This window comes from Zootoca vivipara, chromosome 11 (genome assembly GCF_965207765.1).
Source record: "Zootoca vivipara chromosome 11, rZooViv2.hap1.1, whole genome shotgun sequence".
In the NCBI taxonomy this organism is placed as follows: domain Eukaryota; kingdom Metazoa; phylum Chordata; class Lepidosauria; order Squamata; family Lacertidae; genus Zootoca; species Zootoca vivipara.
In genome coordinates, this window is record NC_142594.1 from 13,397,921 (window position 1) to 13,410,773 (window position 12,853).

Genomic DNA, 12,853 nt, shown 5'->3' on the forward strand with positions numbered 1-12,853 from the left:
TACATGCATGCACACACAAGCTCATACAAATGACAAACTTATTTAGTCTCTAAGGTGCTAATGGAAGGATTTTTTTTGTTTTGTTTTGACTACGTCACACCAACACAGCTACCTACCTGTAACATGAAAAAGTGAGTATGATCTGATCTCATGTTTACTTAAAACATAAGTAGAGGTAAATCTGATAAATGAGCATTGCTTCTGACTGTTAGGTGACAAACACAGCACATTTATGTTTCTAATCATTATATTCAACACTTGTTTTAACAGTTTAATGTGGACCGTGGTTTGCTCTGAAGTCATTCTTACCACATGACTTAATAGAAATTAATAGATTTTTCCAAAATTTAGACTGTGGCTCAGGTTTGCCTTTCTGACTTTCAGCTGCTTAATGTTATGAGATTTCACCCCACGTTTCCTTCAAAACATGGAGGATTGATGATGTAGAATTTTAAAGCCATTCTCTCTCCAGTATGAAACAAATAGATCTGCTTCACACTTTACATAGCACCCAGGTTCTTGGGGGGTTTGCCTGGTAAATGCATAAAAGTACGAAAATGAAATATACTCGGAATTGAGAGTGAATTTCATGCTCTTTATTCAGCTCATAGTCATCAAGGAGAAGAAGAGAAGAATGCCCTTTCCCCCAAACCATCTGCTTATATACATTATTTACACAATGGGCTTTGCGTGATTGGCTACTTCAGGGCTACACCTGTGGGCCAATCAGTTTGTGGATTGACTTCCGCCAGCAGCCTGATTGGCTGCTCCTGCAGGCCAATCAGGTTGCAGATTCACTTCTGCCAGCCGCCTGATTGGCTGCTCCTGCAGGCCAATCAGGTTGCGGATTCACTTCCACCTGGAGTTGGATTGGGTGGCTCCTGCAGACCAATCAGACTGCTGATTCTGGATCCTATTGTTCTATGATTCAGCTCAGTACATAACAGAAAACTACACCATACGCAGACCAAGGAAACAGCCAGTTGTGTTTCTTTTCTGCTTGTGCAGTCAAATCTTGATGGAAGCACAATTCCCTCTCACACTGTATATATGGGGCTTCTCTGTGTCTCCTCCCAGACTTTGAAACTTGTTCTCTAGAGAAGCTAGACTGGCTTCCTCCTTGCTGTCCCTCTGCTGGCAAATGAAGACCTTTAGGAACTGGTTGTTTTTAAGGAAGGGTTTTTTTCCTCATTATTCGTATTTTTAAAAGATTTGCAACCCTCACTGTCCCCAAACCTTTCTGCATGCACAAAGAAGGTATCTCACAGCAGACACACCAAAGGGTAAGCATAATGCTGGTCTCATCATTCTCTTGGATTTTCCCCTTGAAAAATTTAATTGGTAAAGAAAAAATACCACTGGTGCCATTAGCTTAATCGCAGGGGTCAGCAAACTTTTTCAGCAGGGGGCCGGTCCGCTGTCCCCTCAGACCTTGTGGGGGGCCAGACTAAATAAAAAAGAATGAATTCCTACACCCCACAAATAGCCCAGAGATGCATTTGAAATAAAAGCACACATTCTACTCATGTAAAAACACCAGGCAGGCCCCACAAATAACCCAGAGATGCATTTTAAATTAAAGGACACATTCTACTCATGTAAAAACACCCTGATTCCCAGACCGTCTGCAGGTGGGATTTAGAAGGCAATTGGGCTGGATCCGGCCTCCGGGCCTTAGTTTGCCTACCCATGGCTTAACGCATGCAGTATTTGCTTGCAAATATGTGGGTCTTTTAGAATACTTACTTAGCAAAGCTTGAAACTCTCAGATTTAGGAAAACACCTTTTCTGTTATTGTACACCAGCCTGATCCAAGTCAAGACTTGCTGCGATTTATATATATTTGCTTTTTTAGACTCGGGTTTCCTTTCTCGAAAACTAATCAAACAAAACTTTTATTTCCAAAGGAAAACACCTTACCCTCAGGAGAGCAGATATCTTGCGCAATATCATGCTTGATGAGCTTGAGGGAATCAAAATTGTTCACGAAAAACATCCGGTCTTTTGTCCCGGCGATATCTTCCAGTTCTTCTTGGACAGCATCCCTGACGCCAATGGCATAGATCACGATCCCTTGCTGTCTCAGTTCCTCGGCTGCTTTCGTCACCTGATCCTGTGATTGTCCGTCTGTAATGACGATGAGGAACTGGGGGATGTTGCTCCTGGCTGAGATTTTAAACAGGTGCTGCATGTCTCTTAAGGCATCTCCTGTGTTGGTCCCCCCACCTATCTGCTGGATCATCTTGATGGCTTCCTTTAATTGCGCCTCACTATTGTACTGGCTGATCTCGAACTCTATTTGTGGAGTGCTTCCGTACTGAACAACCCCAAAACGGACTTTGTCAACTCCAACCTGAAACATGCCGATCATTTCGTTCATGAAGGTTTTCATGTCTTGGAAGTTCTCCCAACTGATGCTGCCCGAACCATCGATCAAGAAATAAATGTCTCCCTCCTCGGTCTCCTCGCAGCCTAGTAGAGAAAAAACAGGAGAAGAACAACAATTCATTTATGGTGGTGTTAAAAAAAAAAGCTTGCTTACCTACCAAGAACTGGAATGGGGTTGCAGCTGATGTTAGTCATATTCTGCGTAGAGCTGCTGAAATTAATCGCCAAGGTGGAATCTACACGCATATATATTAAAAAGCTGTGTGGTATTGATAAGTTATTAAGAGGATTAATAGGTTTAGATAATTATTTAAAAGATTGGAATCAAGATTTGGAAAGTACTAAGTAAGTAATATAAAGAAACGTAGTTGGGAGGGAATGGAGGAAGTTGATAAAGATACGTGATATAAGATTGATTTGAATTTTTTGTAATGGTGGTATTTTGTTATGTTATGTGTGTTTAGTGTTTTCTCTGTTCTGTTTCTTTGGTGTGTTTTTACAAAATTCAATAAATATATATATATTTTTTAAAAAAGCTGTGAAAATGTTTTTTAAAAAATGTTTTGAAAAATACATTGAATTTTGCATAGCTCACTCTCGCCATCTACTGTCACATTTGCATATTGTGCTTTACAACACATTTATAACGTTTCATTTGCAGCTGTGTAGATGAGTCCCAGGACTAACAGGCCCGTTGTTTTCAGCGTGTCTGCTCTGAAAAGGACTTACTTTGATACAACCCCAAAATGCTGCATAATATAAATTCATTTCCCCGAACAAAAATGAGCAGCGAGTGAATACACAGCAAGCTAATTATCTACCAAATGGCAACAGTGTGAATGGAAGCACTCACTGAAGGCCAGACTAATCTGAGTGCTAAAATGCAGATCACAACAATGCAGGAAAGAACGTCTCCAATCCAGTGGAATAGAGGCAAATTTACAAGATGGGGTGACAGGGAGACATATTGAACCTGTCATGCACCCAGCCTTTGCCCTCCAAAAAATCACTTTCTCCCAACCACTTCCTTTTCTGGTAGGCGCTGCACCCTGCCTCAAAGCTGTGGGGTGTGTTTTAATGGGTAGGAAAGGATATATTGGTTACAATTTATCCCTCTGAGCACCTGCGTGTGGGGGTTGAAAGCTGGAGCAAGCAGAGGCATGTCAATGGCAGAGAGAGAGGAACAGGAATTCCTATATGTTCCTTCCTCTTCAGAAGGGATGGGGAAATGACATCACACAGAGCTCTCTCTACCCAGCTCGAAGGGATAGGATTTGGGGGCCAATGGCGAGAGGAGTCTCTTACCTTCCTTCAGGGTACGGGACCGCACTGGGATGCTAAATGCACGCGAAACAATATCGGTACAAATTCGTTTCTTTATCTTCCACTCAATGTTTGAGAGCTGCAACAACGATTCAACATTGGAGACGTGTTTCCTGGGGGGATGAGATGCAATCTTCTGCAGGTGGCCATTCTCTGTGCCGTTTTGGATGCCCACGGCGTACACAGTGATGCCGTTCCGTCGAAGCTTGGAGGCAGGTCCCGTAAAATTATCTACGGACTGGCCGTCCGTGATCACCACCGCCAGCTGCTGGACTCCTTCATCCTTCCTGCTCCCGCCTCTCTTGGTGAAAACGTTCTTCCTCAGGAAGTTGATGGCAGCGCCAGTGTGTGATTCGCCACCACGGTACGGCAAGGTTTTCACATAATTCACCACCTCCGACTTGTCTCGAAATGCATTCAGGCCAAACTCGAGCCTGGGCTCATCACTATAAAGTACCAAGGCGACGCGTACGTTACCCGGGGCTATATCCAGAGCCCTGATAATCTTGAGGAGAAAAGCCCTGATCAGCTGGAAATTCCTCTGCCCGATTCTGCTGGATTCGTCCACAAGGAACGCAATGTCTGCCACGGACGCGCTGTAGCAAACTGTGAACGAAACAAGCACATCGAAGTTAGAGAAATGGTGGGGTAGGGAATCTTTTCCAGTCGGAGACCCGCATCCCCTCCTAGGCTACCTTCCAAGGACCTTATGATGGTGGGGAGGGGCGGAGTCAGAAGTGAAATATGGCAAAAGTGGGCGGAGCCATAGGTGCGACTCTTACCTTTTACGCTAGGCTGTATCCCAGCCATACGGATGCCAGAGGTTTCCATAGCTACGTACCTCTCCATCCATCCAGGCAAGTGAGATGCGTTATCACAGTTCAAGGACACGATCCTGCCAGGCAAAAGCACTTGGAGAGGGCGTGGCCTGAGAAGAGGGGGTGTGGCCTGAGCAGACGGCTGGGTGGGCCTATTTGGGGTCCAGCCTGAGAGTCCCCTCCCATGACTACAACCCTTTTAAAAAATCCATGCTATTCCAATTCGAGGAAGATTCAACTGAGGAAAACTCTCCTTGTTACAAAAGAAATGTTCGGGGAAGTTGAAGAGAACTCGCTTTCTGAATAACAAGAATGCCATATTGGCAGGGGACCGGATGACAGACAGAACTCTCCATCCTATAATCTACTTTAGCGTGACATTTTCTCTCCAGGGAAATAATTACCTGCTGGCACATCTATGTCCAGAGCATCATCGTAGTGTTGATGAACTGATACGTCCAAAATATCTACCACAGTCTGCTGAACCTGATCAAGGCTCTGTACGTCATCGGCCTGATAAACCAAAGTGTCAGTAGCAATCTCCTCCATTTCCTCCCTGTCAGCATCCAAGACGCCAACTGTTACAACTTTCACTCCCATTTCTTTCAGCCGCTTGGCGGATTCCTTGACATCATCCTCAGATTTAGCGGAGGTGACAACCACCGTAAACTGGGGCGTCCCTTGGTTAAACTGGCTCCCAGCTTCCTCGGTAAAATAGACATCTTGCAGAAATTGCAGGGCAGCCCCAGCCTGCGAAGGGCCTCCCATGAATTCGATGCTGTTCTGGATGTGGTGGAGAACATCCTCCTTACTCTCGTAAGTGTTCAGCAAAAATTCTCTCTTCCCTTCTCCACTGTATTGCGCGAAGCCAATCTGGTACTTGCCAGCCCCAACATCTAGTTGTTCGACAATCTGAGCGGTGAATTTTTTGACTGCTTCAAAGTTGGAGGCGCCCATTGTGTCAGAGGAGTCGATAAGGAAAACCACGTCAGCATAGTGCTTTGTAAATGCTGGAGGGAAACACAACCTATTTTAATACACCATTCCACTGCAATCTGACAATCTGCAGGAGAATTATAAAACCAGTTGAAATCATTTCTCAGAGTTCACAGGATTTATGGTCTGCTCTTGCAGTTTATAATTGTATAATATGTGTCATTATAGGATTGAAATTACATCACTTCCATGCTTATTGAATTTCAGAAAGCAGGTCCCCTGCTAGGAGCAGATACATGAAGCCAAAACGCAGTGGGTTTGTTTTGATTTTTTTTAAAAAAAACAATTTTATTGAAGATTTTCTTCAATTACAAAAGTACGTGCATTGTCACTTTTTTCAGGTCACAGAGTCTTTTCTATAGATCAGCTACATTCAATTTGAGACATTAGTGTTGTATACAATATAAGTTTGTGGGAGAGTGGGGACAGAGGGGGAGAAGGGGTGGTAAAAATTTCATTATGTTGTTTAGTGTACTTGTGGGGTTTTGTAGATTCTCTTTCTATTCATTTTTAATTTTTCCATAAAGAAGGTTAATCGCCGAAGAATTGATGCTTTTGAATTATGGTGCTGGAGGAGACTCTTGAGAGTCCCATGGACTGCAAGAAGATCAAACCTATCAATTCTGAAGGAAATCAGCCCTGAGTGCTCACTGGAAGGACAGATCATGAAGCTGAGGCTCCAATACTTTGGCCACCTCATGAGAAGAGAAGAATCCTTGGGAAAGACCCTGATGTTGGGAAAGATTGAGGGCACTAGGAGAAGGGGACGACAGAGGACGAGATGGTTGGACAGTGTTCTCGAAGCTACGAACATGAGTTTGAGCAAACTGCGGGAGGCAGTGGAAGACAGGAGTGCCTGGCGTGCTCTGGTCCATGGGGTCACGAAGAGTCGGACACGACTAAATGACTAAACGACTAAACAACAACAATTTTTCCTTGGCAGCAAGAGAGCTTGGGGAGAAGGGGTCACGGCATGGTTGGTTGCCTTTAGTTGACTGAAGTGAGCGTTTTTTGCATTTGTGAGGGGAAGGGCCGCGCTGTCGGACGTTATTTTGCAAAGCCACGCACTGCTCTTTAAGCTCCCATTTTGTAGAGATTCAAAGAGCAGCTTGGGTTTGTTCGCAGAAAAGCTTCCGAGCAGCCCACACATCACCGTAGAATACAACTTTGCTTACCTCTAATCTGGCTCTCCACTGCAAAGCACATCGTTCGGAGGAGACTGCCGGAGAGCTCTTCGAGGATATCAAATCTGTCGGCACTGAACAGAAACTTCTTCAAAGGCCTGCTGGCAATTTCCTGCAGTTCGGTAGTGTTCTGGACGCCAATCCCCACCACATAAACAGAGATGCCTCTTGCCCTCAGTTTGCTAGCGGGAACCTTGACTTCATCACTGGATTCGCCATTGGTGAGCAGAATGGCGACCTGGGGGGAGTTTTCCCGGGCTCTGCTCCCGGCAGATTCCGTGAAGTACTCTTCCCTGATAAAATCCAAGGCAGCGCCTGTGTTAGTGCCTCCCCTCCGAAAGGGCAAGTTCTGTATTTGTTCCAGAATGTCACTCTTTGAAGAATACTGGTTTAAGAGGAATTCCTTGTAGGCGCTGTCACTATACTGGGCCAGCCCAATTCTAACCTGATTCGGGCCGATGTCAAGGCTGGAAATCATTGTGTACAGAAAGCTCTTCACCTTCTGGAAATTCTCCTCCCCGATGCTGGTGGAACTGTCCACCAAAAATACGATGTCGGCCACGGTGGCTTTTCGGCACACTAAACGAGAAAGAAGTTTTTTAAAGCGAGGCGGGAATTGGTTATTGCTTTTCTGCTTGAGGTGGTTTCAAACTAAACTAAAACATAGCTGGCATTTATGTGGCCAGCCATTATTATTATTATTATTATTATTATTATTATTATTTTATTTAAACCCCCACCCGGTCTGGTTGGGTTTCCCCAGTCACTCTGGGCAGCTTACCAAATATATAAAACATAACAAAGCATCAAATATTAAAAGCTTCCTGATACAGAATTGTTTTCTCAAACAGCTTCTGTTGAAGATTTTTCTCTAAGCTAGAACATGGTAAAATGTTTTCTCAGAATCAGGGCCGCCAAAATATGAATACAGTACAAAGGTTAGCACTGTACCACATCCAGACTCTGAATTCTTTCTTTCTTTCTTTCTTTCTTTCTTTCTTTCTTTCTTTCTTTCTTTCTTTCTTTCAAAGGAGGTGAAAGGGGTTATATGGAAATGCAATACGGAGAAAACTTCACTGTTGACATTCTGTCTGTCAGATATATTATTTCATATGTGTATTTCTCCTGGTTTTTGAGCCTCCCCAAATGAGGATACAAATTTGCAAATGACACAAAAATATACAAATTTTATATTTGTACTCCCTTTTGTGAGTGAGGTGAAGGGAACCAATGCACTGTGTACTAGGCCCAGAAAATCACATTGGCACGCATCATCAGAACAAGCCAGAAAAGGGCAGTTTATGAAAAGAGATATTGGCTAATTTCACATACAACCTTTACAACTTTCTGTATATTTTCTCTTTGCATTTTGACTGCAAACGTCTAAAAGGGGCTAAACTGTACCACATATTGAAAATTAGAGAATATCCTTCATATTCTGTGCTGTGAATCATAGAGTCATAGGACTGCAGAGTTAGAAGGGACCCCGAGGGCAATCTAGTTCAACCCCCTGCAATGCACAAATCCTGCCCACAGACATCCCTGGGTGGGCTTGAACCACCAACCTTCTGGTTAACAGCCAGAGGCACTGACCCAAGGTGCCACCAGCATTCAGAAGTGACAGATTTCATTTAGTTTTCCTGGTTGTCTAATTCTTCTTTTTTTCTCTGCCAATAAGTGCAGTACATGTCCACTCAGAAGTCGGCCATGATGAGTTCAGTGTGATGTGTGAAAATATCCTTACCGGTTGAATTTATCTTGCACCAGGTTCTTCGTATAAAACACATGCCCTCCTCTTTCTGTACACCCACCACCTGCTGTCAGGGGCTGGACTGAGGAGGGATGGTGGGAACCCCCTCACTTTCCTGCAACTTCCCGAGAAGAGGAGGACAGTATAGATTTAGAACAGTGGTTTGCAGAAGGTCAGAGGCTGCAGAGGGGAGGAGCTGGAAAATATTGGGAGAACAGCGGGAAGAAGCCCCAGGGGAGAGACAGCTAACACACTCGGTGTCTCTTGAAAGAATTCCTGACCCCCCTCCCCTCTCCCAGAACCAGGCAGGCCTTGAAAGTAGTAGAACAGGAAGCTCAGAGGCAGAAAGCTCAGATCAGCCAGTGCAGGGGTGACGTAGAATAGAAGAGACGGAGGGGCTGGGACTTTACTTGGAGCCACGTCATTATCTAAGAAAGCATTCCTTTGTCTCTCTCTGTGAATATTGAATAAGCTACTTGGTAAGAACTCATCCCACAGTAAGAGGGATAGGATTCCCTGAAGCTTTGAGACCTGGTAACATGCTGCCGAATGTAAAAGATTTTGTGATCCAGGAAGGATTTCTTAAAAAAAAAAAAAACACTGTTCACACACACACACACACACACACACACACACTTTTGGATTTACCTGGAGAAATCTGAGTGATGTGTTGAGAGGCTTCTTCACCAGTAGTACAAATCACCTGAAGCAGATTTTGGGAGATGCCCTGCAAGCCAGCAAAATCTTCCACATTGTAGACATGCATCTCATCCGGGTCGCTGGCAATTAACTGAAGCTCCGACAAAACAGCATCCTTAATACCCAAAGCATAGAGGGTGATGCCTGCGCTCTTGACAAGCTTTGCCGGCTCACGGATATCGTCCTGAGCTTCCCCGTCTGTTATCACAACTGCCACTTGGGGGACGCCTTCGCGGCGCCGACTCCCGGCCACTTCATTGAACTGATGGTCCAGCATAAACTTCAAACTCTTCCCAGTTTTGGTCCCCCCTCCTTTGTAGTGCAAGTTCCGAATTCGGTTTAAGATGTCCTCTTTGCGGTGGAAAGTGTTCAGGAAGAACTCGTTGTGAGGCAGGTCGCTGTACTGAATCAGCCCGACCTGGATTTTATCCGGTCCAATGTCCAAGCCATCAACCATGGTGTACAGAAAGTCTTGCATGCTTTTGAAGTTCTTTGTTCCTATGCTCCAGGATCCGTCCACCAGGAACACAAGGTCTGCAATGGCAGTTTCTCTGCAGACTGAAGCAAGACATGGTAACCTTCTTTTGTTGTTACACCAAGAGGCATTTGTTAGAATCAGGTAAAGGTAAAAAATAAAGGACCCCTGGACAGTTAAGTCCAGCAAAAGGTGACTGGGGTTGCAGCCCTCATCTCACTTTCAGGCTGAGGGAGCCAGCGTTTGTCCACAGTTTTCCGGGTCATAGGGCCAGCATGACTAAACTGCTACTGGTGCACAGAGAACCGTGATGAGTGCCAGAGCGCACGGAAATGCCATTTACCTTCCCACTACGGTGGTACCTATTTACATAGCTGCCAAGTCTCCCATATTCCCCGGGAAACCCCCGTTTTTCCAGCTGTTCCCAGCCAAAAAAAACAGATTTTTTTTTTGTTTCCCCCCGGTTTATTCTGGTGCGGCGGCCATTTTGGAATTGGGTGGAGCATGCTCAGAAGCGACTTTTGATGCTGCTGTGCCCAGTTCCAAAATGGCTGCAGCGTGACTTCTGGTGCGACGGCCATTTTGGAACTGGGCACAGCAGCATCAAAAGTCACTTCTGAGCATGCTCTGCCCAGTTCCAAAATGGCGGCAGCGCTACTTCCCGTCTGCTACTTCCGGTCCGGTCCCTTATTTCTCAGGCTGGAACTTGGCAGGTATGTATTTATCAACTTGCACTGGCTTGCTTTTGGACTGCTAGGTTGGCAAGAGCTGGGATACTAATAAAGATACTAATAAAGAAGCATGGATATTACATTACCAGTAGTTTGGGCATCGGTTGAGCACAACATGGTCAAAAACACAAGAATAAACCTTTGGTTCCAATTGTCCATCCTGGAGGCACCCCTGAAGAAAATATAATAATAATAATAATAATAATAACAACAACAACAACAACAACAACAACAACAACAACAACAACAACCATTCATTCATATTGAAAAATCCAGTAGTAATGTATGGAAGTGAGAGCTGGACCATAAAGAAGGCTGATCACCGAAGAATTGATGCTTTTGAATGATGGTGCTGGAGGAGGCTCTTGAGAGTCCCATGGACTGCAAGAAGATCAAACCTATCCATTCTTAAGGAAATCAGCCCTGAGTGCTCACTGGAAGGACAGATCCTGAAGCTGAGGCTCTAATACTTTGGCCACCTCATGAGAAGAGAAGACTCCCTGGAAAAGACCCTAATGTTGGGAAAGATGGAGGGCACAAGGAGAAGGGGACGACAGAGGACGAGATGGTTGGAAAGTGTTCTCGAAGCTACGAACATGAGTTTGACCAAACTGCGGGAGGCAGTGGAAGACAGTAGTGCCTGGTGTGCTATGGTCCATGGGGTCGCGAAGAGTCGGACACGACTTAACGACTAAACAATACATGCCATACATGCCAGACTTTTTGAAATATGGCAACCCTAATACACACTAAGCCTTTAAAGCACATTCAGAGCACATGGCTTCCACCAAATAATCCTGGGAACTGTGATTTGTTAAGGGTTGCTGGTGACTGTAACCATATCCCCTGCTATGCTAATCCATAATTTCTCCCATATCAAAGTTTCAGGATCAGTGTACACATGCATCACTTGAGGACGTAACAAGAGTTCTTTAGGTAGAGCCTTGGTCTCAGGTTCAATCCCTTGCAGGGCTGGGAATGAGCTCTGCCTGAAACCCTGGAGAGCCCCTCTGCCAGTCAGTGTAGAAACCAGGGGTGAGGGACCTCAAGGACCAGGGATTGAATGCTCCAGGTTTCTCCATCTGGCCCTGGAGGATCTTCCCAGGCTATGCGTCTTACTCGTCCTGCTCCCTCCTCTTTGGTCTGGTTGGAAGGTGTCCTTGAACAAGGCCTCTTGGTTGCGTGAATGAAGGATGGAGATGTGTCTGTAAATCTCCGGCTTTTACAAGAGTGAATTGACAATAGTATTGTGCTGCGTGATGTTTTACCTGTGACTTCAGTGTATTAGTCACCATTGCATCTATTGAGCAATGGACAGGCACCTGTTAATCTACGTACACCCAATGAAAAATTTGGATTGAGGAATAATCCTCTTCACAGGCTACATTCAGATATCATGCCAAACTGTGGTTTGGCATTGTATCTGCACCTTGTGTTGCAAAACCCTGGAATGTGACCAGGATATCAACTGTAGTTTCAAGCTGGCTTCCAAGCTACAGTTTATGCTAACCATGGTTTGCTGTTAACCATGGTTTGCTGTTATATCTGAATTAATAAGCCAAAATAAGAACCATGGCTCCACCCGAAGAGGCTGCTGCACCATGAAAATGCACTGAACACATGGGAAATGAAAAACCAGTAAGTTGCCCTAAACCACGGTTAGCCTGTTGTATATCTGGACGTCCAGACCTTAGTACAGTTAGGTACAAGCCATTATTCAGCGCAGTTTTAGCCACTACAAAGATCTGTACTGTGAGGTTGTGCCATGGGTCTTTTTTTAAAATATAGTGACAGGCCAGCTGGGGAACACCAAAGTTTCTGGCAAATATCTATGACAACAATTAAGAAAAAAAATGAAACAGCCATCTCTGAATTAATGATGACAAACAAAGCCCTGCAGACAAGGCTAACATTGCTTATTATGGGATGCCAGATGATTAGGATCTACCTCCAAAAGACAAACTGTTTATTATTATGTCATGCACTCCAGCAGCTGTGCAGGCCCCTGGAAAGTTTGTGCAAGCAAGCTGGGTTTATGTGTTTCAGAAGCTCCTCCAGGTTGACCTTCTGAAACTATTTGAAATGCACTGCATTTTTTCCACCAGACTGGGAATCTGGTTCCAAAGAATTAGGGTCTTGCTGTACCACTAGTCAAAGCATAGCCCCGAGAACATTTTAGCCTTTGACTGATGCTTCTGGACAAAAACCCTTTTTTGAAACTAGCCAAGTCTAAATGCCCCATCTAAAGACTTGAGACACATTTTAAGCCCAATTCCACGTCATACCTACAGCATTCTTACACGGTGTTTTTTCCAACACACCACTGAACCTCCGACTCTGCCCATGCAATGAAGGAAAGGTTGAGGACTATATACACTTTTTCTTTTACTGTCCTCTATATGATTCTGTAAGATCCAGGCTTCTCCCTTTAATCCCGACGACCATCACACAGGACATCGATCGCATGAAGTACCTACTGGCGGACGCCA

At 44.7% G+C, this 12,853-nt stretch overlaps 1 protein-coding gene across 6 annotated transcripts in view; it reads right to left on the reverse strand.

Moving 5' to 3' along the window:
- LOC118091883 (collagen alpha-4(VI) chain) overlaps positions 1–12,853 on the reverse strand; it is a 95,474-nt gene that overhangs the window by 78,232 nt on the left and 4,389 nt on the right. For all 6 annotated transcript variants that reach the window (XM_088653469.1, XM_088653470.1, XM_088653468.1 and 3 more), the window contains 6 exons: positions 10,451–10,536; positions 9,108–9,716; positions 6,701–7,288; positions 4,934–5,539; positions 3,694–4,317; positions 1,921–2,472 (listed from right to left, as the gene is read on the reverse strand). In XM_088653469.1, the coding sequence (XP_088509595.1) occupies positions 1,921–2,472; positions 3,694–4,317; positions 4,934–5,539; positions 6,701–7,288; positions 9,108–9,716; positions 10,451–10,523 (3,052 nt within the window). In that variant the 5' untranslated portion in view covers positions 10,524–10,536. The remainder of the gene's footprint in view (positions 1–1,920; positions 2,473–3,693; positions 4,318–4,933; positions 5,540–6,700; positions 7,289–9,107; positions 9,717–10,450; positions 10,537–12,853) is intronic.